Source organism: Labrus bergylta, chromosome 24, assembly GCF_963930695.1.
Source record: "Labrus bergylta chromosome 24, fLabBer1.1, whole genome shotgun sequence".
Lineage (NCBI taxonomy): Eukaryota > Metazoa > Chordata > Actinopteri > Labriformes > Labridae > Labrus > Labrus bergylta.
Window position 1 is genome coordinate 4,485,847 of NC_089218.1, and position 10,198 is coordinate 4,496,044.

General features: G+C 46.0%; 1 protein-coding gene across 1 annotated transcript; it reads right to left on the bottom strand.

Moving 5' to 3' along the window:
* Window positions 1-3,864: 3,864 nt before the first annotated feature.
* Window positions 3,865-9,912, bottom strand: adamts1 (ADAM metallopeptidase with thrombospondin type 1 motif, 1). The gene is made up of 8 exons (XM_020656203.3): window positions 8,881-9,912; window positions 7,735-8,075; window positions 7,498-7,630; window positions 6,951-7,408; window positions 6,655-6,841; window positions 6,244-6,422; window positions 5,820-5,995; window positions 3,865-5,723 (listed from the first exon to the last, which is right to left on the bottom strand). The coding sequence occupies exons 1-8, from the start codon at window positions 9,506-9,508 to the stop codon at window positions 4,982-4,984; spliced, it is 2,844 nt and encodes a 947-aa protein (XP_020511859.1). The 5' UTR covers window positions 9,509-9,912; the 3' UTR covers window positions 3,865-4,981.
* Between the last annotated feature and the right edge of the window lie 286 nt (window positions 9,913-10,198).

Sequence of the window (10,198 nt, forward strand, 5' to 3'; positions counted from 1 at the left end):
TAATAAATAACACCGAGTACAAGTCGAATTAGATAAGAAGTATCAATAATAGTTAAGATATATCTGATAAAGTCAACTTGTACCTGTATTTTGAAAGTAGAATGACTTCTTTTCCGGACTTAAACTTAAGTCAATCTTTAACCTTTTAAGACGTAGTATTTTGATATGTGGACAAACTTGACGTGTAAAGGTGAACGTCCTATCATCGTTCCGTAGTGTGCATGCTCCTTCCTCCCAGCAGGTGACATCACGACCTGCACGAGACGAAAGAGGAATGAAAACCGTGACGACCCGGATGAGCCGGGGCAGGTACGACGTGTTGCTTCACACCTGAGTGTGGGAACAGAGTCACGGTTGTTTTCAGACACGCACAAACAAATAAACAGTGCTGACTTTAATTACACACAAACAGAAACACCTGGGATGAGAGGGGGTGAGGGGGGTTGGGGGGGGGGGGGTTCCTGGAAGTTAAATTGAAATATTTGCAAGTAGATGAGCTGCAGCAGACTCTGGTTTGGTTAGAAAAATCGATATTGGAATTTGTTTGATCCCCAATATCTGTATCAGTAGTGTTCCCACAATGGTCAGGCCTTTAAAACTTTCATTTTAGATACTAGAAATGTTAAGGGTTCAAATATAAGGCACTGTCACCATGGGGGGCATCGGGTCAGAATGCAGGAATCCAACAAGACTTGAGTTTATGTAATAGGTTTATTTATCTATTTTACAGTTATGTGAATCATAAGGGTAACATAAGACACACAAGAGATTGAACATCCATGCTGAAAAACAAAATAAAATAATATTACTACAATAAATAAGTCAAACTACTTTCTGAAAGGAAATAAAGTGCTTAGGACAAATTAAAACAGACTAGATAGTAACTAAAACAGGAGTAAAAGCCACCTTACCATTGCTGAACTGTCACCCCATGTGAGGATGAAAACATGAGTGTCAGGGAGTGCAGTCTTAAATCAGGAGTAGGCAGGTGAATTCAATCTAATTAATTAGTGACAGAGTGCAAACAACAACCAATCAAGAGAGGAGAGTGAGAAACCAGAAAGTGTACTAAAGGAGGTGCAGTAGGAAAAGAGAGGCAGAGAAAGGGTGATCTTTACTACAAGAAATATGGTATTAGTTTGTGCTTTGTTGTGTTGTAGTCAAGACCACAGAAACCGAGACCAAGACATACCCGAGACCAGAGTGCTCTGAGACCGAGACAAGACCAAGAGCAGGGCCGGACCGAGTCACAACCAAGACAGAGACAAGACCAAGGCCATAAACATCACTACAAATGAACTGAAGTTACTCTTTTAGAAAGAGGTGTTTTCATTCTAATCGCAGTAATGACGTGGAGAAATAGCCCACCAGTCTTTGATTGAAAACCTGGAATCACGAGTCAAATGTGTAAAAGATGGCAATAAAGTAATGCAACTACTTAAACCAGAATGCAAATATAGTGTAATTAAACTACCAACCAAGCTGAGTCAAAATGCAGGTGTGCTACTAGTTTGATTGACAAACCCTCAACAGTAGCACCTGTGTTCATTTCACAAAATGTGTCTTTCTGCATCTTCTGCTTTGGGCATCATGAAGTTAAAAATTAAGTAGAGAAAAAAGCTTTGATTTACAGCTTAAATATTACCTTTGTTGACAGAAGAAGAAGAAGGGGTAGACCACCAACCCCCGCTTACCTCCCTCTCATGCTTGTTCTAACCTGCAGGGACTAAACTACAGTCGTAAAAGTGGTAATTAAAGCGCTTAATGATAGTTCTGGAAAGGCTCCTCGTAGGCTGTGAACATCAGAAACCATTAAAAAAGGGCATCATGAAAACAATATAAAACCTAGTTCTTTACACATTTAAGTTTGGCGGTTTCGTTTAAAGGTGAAGTCTACCTGAGTGCTGCCTCTTTAAAGCTGTACGACTGAATTTAATCATCCAGAATTTAAACAAACTTTTTTTTTTTTTTATGGGAAACCAAGGGTGGGCAAAAGGAGGAAGATAATTTAGTTCTCAGAAATGCCACCCACATTGAGCAGCGATGATTCATAAAGCCTTCCAGATGTTTCTTTGAAGCTGTAATGATGTGACTGAGACATGAACAAATAAGCAGGTAAAAGAAAAAAGTAGGCACAAGTCAAAGTGACCGTGTTAACGATGACATGTTGTGTGTTTTTCTTTTTCGCCGAGCGGGGAATCAGAGAGAGAGAGAGAGAGAGAGAGAGAGAGAGAGAGAGAGAGAGAACGCCTACAGCAGTGATTTCTGCCCACAGCTTCTGGTAACACGTTATGCAGATCACAGAGATTGGCCCATCCCGTTCTTTAAGCAGCCCATAATTACAGGATAATGATTTCCTTTGTGCTGCAGCGGGGGAGCCGAGCTCATCTTTTCTCACAGGGCCAAAAAAACAAAACAGGAAACGCCACACATAGCAGGGGTGCACATTTGGGTGACCCTGGGGGTCCCAGAGAGGGAAGGGGGAAAATCCTGACCTCAGACGATTTACAGCAAAGCTAAAAAAGAAAAATCAGACATGAATGCAATCCAATTTGTTGGTATAGAGCCAAATTAAAGTGATTTCTGCTTTATCTGTTTATGAAGGACAGATGGTAAACTATACTGCTTTTTTATATTCAGGTCTAATTACTCAACTGTTCATAGGTTCTTATTTAAATTACACATATTTTTATCCCTGCACAGGTTATGTACATTTCTTGTATAAGTCTATTTTTAATTGCACAGTTTAAGTTTGATTCATCTAGAGGTATTCTTTAAATCTTTTTTTGGGTTAATATATATGTATGGGGGGGGGGGCGTCAGCTTTGTGGTTTAATTTTTAACAAATGTTTCATGTCATGTACGTCTTTGTAACCTGCTACTGGATGCTTTGAATTTCCCTCGGGATCAATAAAGTATCTATCTAAAGCTTTGATTCTGATTAGTGCCCAGAAGTGACAATCTACTATCATGTGTGGGTCTAGCTCTTATTTGTAGTAAATAACAGATGCATCCATGTGATTTTAATCCAGAGATGTTCCTTCTTTGGCATTAGATGCTGAAATATCTAAGCACTATCTGAAATAAACACAGGATACTCGTTCCCTAATGAAAGGATTATCCCAATTAGGCCCGCTATGCTATACCCTACTGATTAGTTACATAACCCACCTCATGGCCCCTTGGGTGCCACCTCTGACAGACTCGACATCAACACTACCTTCTAATGTTGTAGTCTACACCACACTAACCTTTGTCTTCATACTTAACACCTTCTCCAAGCCACACTTCCTGGACTTTTCGTGCCATAATGAAGGCTGTGAAAATGTTTTTTGGCTTGATGAAATACTCCCATCTAGTGGACGAAACGTGAATTACAACCTCTTTTTTTCTACTTTCCACAACCAATTCAGGTCTCAACATAGACGTCAAAGGTCAGTGTGTTAAGGTTATTTATTTAATTTTAAGATTAGATGCTTAATTAAAGGGTAGGGTTTAGGTTGGGGATGCATTGTGAGATTAACCGTCTTCCCGGGTAAAGGCACACCTTTACTTAGAGGTGACGACAGAGCCGGTCACACCGCCAAAACTAGGGCGACGACCGCTCACTGACGGTCCAACAAGGACCGACGGCCGATGGCCGACGGCCGATGGCCGACGGCCTCCTTGGTGCGTCAGGGCCTTAAGACAAACCTTGTGTGGATATTTCTCCTACATTTGAATGTAGATTCGAAACAGTGGGATTTGGACATGTTCACAAACGGACTGTTATTGGGGTATGATTGGAAGTTAAAAGGAATATTTAAGGTGAGTATGTGGTGCGCCTTCAACGCCAAACAGACATATCACTCTGGAGACATAAGCTGCACATGTCAATGTGATACTTTATTCATGAACCTAGGACCATATATATATATATATATATATATATATATAAAAAAACACTGTATAAATACTCTATATACTCTACTCCCTTCTGTGATCTCAATAACAAATAAAAAATAATATTTAAAAGAAAGCCACATGATTATATTTAACAGGCTGTACAAAAATAAATAATGTTTGGATATTCTGTACAAAAGGAAAAGACACGATAGAAAACAAAAGATGCCTTCGCAGAAGGCAGGAGAGACTTACTTATGAAGTATTAGCAGGAGACAAGTCCCTCTTTAGGTCTCCACACACACACACACATACACATACACACACACACACACACACACACACACACCTCTTTGGTCTGTGAAGAGTTCCCTCATTAAAGGCTGTGTAGTTGAGGGCAAGATATGGCTAAAGGACAAAGTACGGTGTACTGAGGCTTTTAGAGACAGCTGGGTGTTCAAATGTGCCACTGGCAAAAACAAAGATGAAGTGCTACAGGTCTGTGATAAATAAACTGGCAGTTTGAGCATAAACACTAGGACTATTTGCTATCGTATATTCCATACCTGATGGGCTGAGCAAGTAGAATATGAGCTCTTCTCATTCATTTGTTTCTTTATAAACTCTGCTATAACCTCCCCAACCCAAACCCCTGGATGTCCGTCCAGCCCAGCTTGGACAAACATCATTATATATGTATATATATATAAAAAAAAAGAAATCTCACATACTCTCAAACTCACACACTCAAGCGTTGGCACAGTAAGCAGCATGCTCCTTCAAAATCAGGAATGTCCATGCTTTCTCTAGCTCCCGGTGATGGGAGGTCAAATGTGCCGCTACTGCACTGAGGCAAGACAGACAGCAAGCTGTAATCAGTCTCTGCCGCTTGCGCCAGTTGGACCAGTTTCTGCCGCCTAAATGGATGGAGGTCTAAGGTAAAAAAGGAGCATTAACAGTCTTTATGGACCCATCGAACCAGTCAGAACTTGCAGCTTGCTGGTTCTGGATGTAAACATTCATCAGCCTCATGGGATTGTTCTTCGGGAAACGGAGGCAGTGAAGATCAAAGTTTTTATCTGGCTTTTGGAAACGGTCCTTAACAGGCACCCTGATTACACAGTTCCAGCAGGGGCCGTGGCCGGTCTTTGGAGTCACAGCTGTCGTGGGTTAGCGTGCGCCCGTCATGCCCGATGCAGCGCAGTTGGCGTTTGCGGAAGCCTCGCCCGCAGGTCTTTGAGCACGCCGACCATTCTCCCAGAAGCCAGGAGGGACAGGCCTGAGGGGCGCAGGATCTTGACGCCAATGGGCGCAGCTCCTCTGGGCAATCTCTGGACGGACGGCCCAGGGGATCTAAACACACCACCTCTCTCTGCTGCATACCGCCTCCGCAAGTCTGCGAGCATGGACCCCACTCCCTTAGGGTCCACTCGGCTCCAACCTCTCTGATGGCGTTGATGGACTGGCGGCGGCCTCCGTTATTGTTGCCCGAGCCTGAAGCAGCATTTTTGGGTCTGGGTGCAAAGTAGCTGTACTTAACTCTGGGTCTTGGAGCTTCTCCCACAGACAGCACCTGGATGGTAAGGGGCTCGGGGAGTGGGGCGAAGCTACGCAGGCGCTCCAGGGTGGCGGAGGAGCCACTGTATCGCAGCAGTGATCCCTGCAAGGCAATGTCAGTCTCCATGGTCATCAGCTTGTAATCTCCATTTAACAGGTAGGTTCCGTCCTGGCGGCGCACGGCCAAGTAGCTGTTATCGTTGCGCCCGTTGCCTGGAGCGCGTTGCTTGACATCTACGTGGGTGGCGCCAGCAGGGATAACTACAACGTCCTGATAACCAGGCCTGAAAAAGAAGCAGGTATGGTCAAAAAAACATGAACTATTCAGCTTATGTCTCGTTGCATGTTGTAGGAATTTGTTTGTGTGATGACCAAATTACCTTGCCCGCTCCAGAGAGCCGGAAACTTTCTTGCACGTAGAACCGTCTCCACCACACAAGCCACACTTATCAAAGCGCCTGTTGGATCCAATGACGCGATCACATCCAGCCTTCACACACTGGCCTTGGACGCAGACTGAGGTGGAGTCCGGACTGCAGGGTGTACCGTCAGCCACCTTGGGGCAGCAAAGAAACACAAATGAATCACTATAGTTGTGTCTTTTAAGACTGTTACATAAGAGTCAAAAGGATGGAAAGTAAAAGTCTCTTCCTCAGCAAGACGGTAGCTTCAGGGCGGAGAGAAATTATAATAGCCAATCCTTCAACTTGCAGGTCTGCACAAGTAGCAGACCTGTTCTAAGATAAACTAAGACTCAGGAAATGTTGTAACACGGTTCTAAAACTAGCATGGACAAAATCTCACCTTGGATTTGAGGACAAAGAAGTATCCAGTCCCCTTGGCCCGGCACACCAGCTTGCAGCGGTCTTTGGGTGAAACTCCAGCATACTTGGGCACCCACTCAACACCCTCGCCTGAACCCAGTGACACTTGGGCTGACATATCGTTGTGGGCCAGGCATTGCTCCTCCCGGAATGACAAGCCTGAGAAAAAAAAAAAAAAGGCAAGAGAGAGAGAGGTCAGATTTACGGCTCGTTCAGCATGACCTGTGTGCTAACTTTCACACCGATATGCCAGAAACATCAAAACAAAGACTGCGACATTCAAGGTAGCACACTCTGCAGACCTTGAGAACAAACCTCTGTACACTTTCAAGAAAAGTATCAGAACATTTCTCAAATTTTATCCCAGATTAGTCACTCAAAGATCTCGTACCATTGGTGTCAGGGCAGGCCTCTGTGTTACAGGAGCGGTACTGGATCCTCTTGCCCTCGCAGTACTTGCCCCCATTCTTGGGCAAAGGGTTGTCGCAGGAACGGAAGGAATACTGGACCCCTCCGCCGCAGGTCCGAGAGCAGTCGCCCCAAGGACCCCACAGGCCCCAGCCACCATTGACAGGAGTCTGAAAGCACCAAAGACATAAGTTAGCATTGATTCATCTAACAGGAAGAACACAACTTTTAGACTTAATGGGGGTTTTATGGAGTATTTGGAATTGGTTTGGTGCCTACCTGGTGTTTGGCGGCTTGGCTCTTTGTAAGACACTGACCAGCCAAGCAGAAGCTGTCATGCCCACATGACGTTCCATCAGCCCATGGGAAGTTCTTGGTCTGGCACACCAGCAAACCATTGGATGTTGTCACAGTGCACCACAGAGCCGCACAGGTGGTGCTCAAATCCGGGCAGTGCTGGGAGTCTTCCCCAAAGGTTAGGCGACACTGATGGTCAGCGTCATAGACCGTACCAGGCAGGGGCTGAGGGAGCTGTTGAGGTTTGACGGGTTTGTCCAGAAGGCACTGACCGTGGCCGTTGTCCAGGAAGGTGGTGACCATAAGGGCGGAGCACGGGGACCAAGGCTGCTGCTGGTCTAGGTTTGACAAGGTGGATGCCATCATGTGGGAGCCCCAATGGGCGCCATTGACGCCGGAGCACAGCTGGGCATCATCATGAGGCATGTTGAAGACGTGGCCTGAAGGACAGAAATTAAAACAGTTCTTTGAGCACGTTTGGTTTCTTGGAAACATTACAACAGGAACAGGATTTATTTTTAATTCTTACCCAGTTCGTGAGCGACTGTGAATGCTGCTTGAAGCCCATCATCCTCGATGATTGAGCAGCTTCTGTCAGGGTCGCATACTGTGCCAACATCAGCCATGCCAAGAGTGTCACAAGAGTGGGCGCCACAAAGGTCCTGAATGTAAAAACAAGGAGCAAAATAATGTTGAATACCCCTTTTTTCTTTATCTGATCAGTTTCCAGTCTCAACAAAGTTTCTCTCCTCCTCTGGTAACGTACCGTCCTGGTGAAGAGCACAGCGGTGTCGTAATGCTCAGGGTGGCGGTCGCTGGCCGGGTTGTGCTGCCGCTGCCACTGGCAGAAGTTGCGTAGAGTCATGGCGGCGTTGGACGACACCTGAGGGCCTCGTTCCTCTTCGTACACCACCAGCAGCTTCACGACCGCCAGGCTGATGGAGTTGTGGATGCTGGGGTGGCGGTAGAGGCGGGAGGCGACTGCCATGATGGTCAGCAGGTAGGGTTTGAGCCCCGCTCCGTGGAACTCAGCCATGGACTGGTCGGCCACCAGCATGATCTCCAGGTAGCGAGGGGTGGAAACAAAACGTCTGCTTCTGTGGTGAGCTGTGAGAAAGGAGACAGGGGTGTTAAACCAAACTGGGTTCAAGGGTCATTCAAGCTTTGCAGATTTCAGTCCTGATTCTACTGCACTGTACTTTGGGGACATCTTTTATACATTTTCAGATTTATTCCTAAACTTTATGCAATCTAGAAAACTCTGCCTGTGCTCTACATAGATACAATAGCTCGCATTTTAGTCTCCAAATCGAGCCCCGGATGTGCCTGGAGGAGCCTGACTGTGACTCAGCGTCACACCACCGACGGCTCCTCCTCCTCCTCGGGGTCTACATTCCTACTGTGACCTTCTCTGGTGGAAAAATTATGCGAGCAAGAAAGGGGAGAGGAGAGGAGAAAATCCGTTCTGAGGGAAAGATTTCTGCCGGCGCGAGTTGTACCAGGAGGCGAGTTTACACGTCTCAGTACAGCCGGGCTCCCCCGCTGCTCTCCCCCCCCCCCCTTCCTCCGTCACTCCTCCTCCTCTTTCCCCCTTGGAGAAGTTTCCTCCTCCTCTTCTTGCTGTCAAAAAGGGAGCCGAGTCCACTGCGCATGCTGTGCAACTTGGCACATTTTCAACTCCAACTGACAGCAGTTTATCTGCACATTAACTGCAGCTACTGGCTGAAAAAACCGATATGCTTCTTTAGTTTAAGTACTCGAATGTATCATACACACTCTCATTATTGAACAAATGAGGTTTTAAGCTAGGATTGTAATTTTTAAATGTTGCTGGTTTCTTTTTTTATTTCGAATCATTCACACATTATCAAAATGTGCAAACGCGCGTAAAAAAGCGTTTTAGCGGCCTTACCTGTCTGCTCTTCGTTTGCGGCTTCTTTCCAAGCTTCTTTCTCCAGATTCTTTGGCACCCTCTCCTCGTCCTCGTTGACCCCGCACTTGGAGCTCCCCTCCTCAGCCAAAGCAGCACGACTTCTGCGGCGGATGATGTGGACATCCTCCTCAGAGCCCTGAAAGTCAGTCGAGTTCTGGGGCTGAATAAAATACTCTTCACCCTGAAAGTAGAATCCGCCCCTGAGTCCGTGGCACAGGTTGAGCGCAGCGGCGGAGTGCTCCTCTCCGTTCACCGTGCCGGAGAAGAAACAACCCGGTTCGGCTCCACTATTTGATGGTATCTGCGTGGGTTCTGACTCGGGGCTTCCCACTAAACTGAAGACAAACCCTGGTGCCAAGAAGGTCTGGTCAGGCTCGAGCTGCAACACCAGCTCCTCGCCGAATACGTCCAATCGGTACTCCTTCATCTCCGCCTGCTTCTCCTTCTCTTCTGGGGAGAGAGTCCGCCACGGTTCGGTTGGGCTCTCCGATCGGGTTGTTGGGTCGAGTCTGATGGGCACCACGGTGCTCTCCTGCCAGCCGCCTTGCGCCGCGCCGACGCACAGAGCGGCAATCAAACCAATGGATACGCGTAAAAGCAACATCATTTAACTGCAATCCAACAGTTAGAGGAATAAAATGATAATAAAGTCTCTACCAGGAAGCAAATAAATCCTTTAAAAGGTTTTCCACTAAAAGCTACGAAACACAAAGTCTTTAAAATTCCACAAAATTGTTCCCAAAATTACGCACAAGCATAAAAATCTTAAAAAGGGATCAAATCCAGTGCAAAACTCGTTTAAAGTTATGTGCAGACTGACTTGTAAAAGAAAAAAAAGTCCTTTCTTTAAATGAAAATAAAGGCTGGAACTCTGCAGTAAATTCCAACAGGTCTCTTTCTCTCCAAAAACTCAGCAGATGTCTCAGTTTCTCTCTCTTTGAGTTCGGGGGCAGATTTTTCCCCTCTGCTGGCCCGTTTAGTCTGTTCTCTGCTCTTGCCTTGCAGTCAGAACTGAGCCGGTCCCTCCTATATATCCCCCTGCCCCGGGACCACCCCTTTCCTGAGGGCCCTTTGATGTGAGAGGGGCCAAATCCCGTGCGCAAGGAAAACGCACCAGCAACCTGGAGCGTTGCCATAATAATCAATCATTGTGGAGGGAAGGGAGCTTTGGGCAGAGGAGTGTTTTCTTCTTCAAACTGTGTTTATGACTCACAAGATGTAGACACACACTTATTACCCACACGTATCATCACTACATGTTTAGGTTCTGTTATTTCACTCAAATGTATTCTTTATA

What these genes read in the sequence shown, in the direction of transcription:
- adamts1 (XM_020656203.3), bottom strand. Translation starts at nt 9,508, where the DNA reads ATGATGTTGCTTTTACGCGTATCCATTGGTTTGATTGCCGCTCTGTGC. An exon ending in CTGTGCTCTTCACCAGGACG is followed by an intron (nt 7,631 to 7,734) that starts GTACGTTACCAG and finishes TTTTACATTCAG; the next exon opens with GACCTTTGTGGCGCCCACTC. An exon ending in GCCAAGCCGCCAAACACCAG is followed by an intron (nt 6,842 to 6,950) that starts GTAGGCACCAAA and finishes TGGTGCTTTCAG; the next exon opens with ACTCCTGTCAATGGTGGCTG.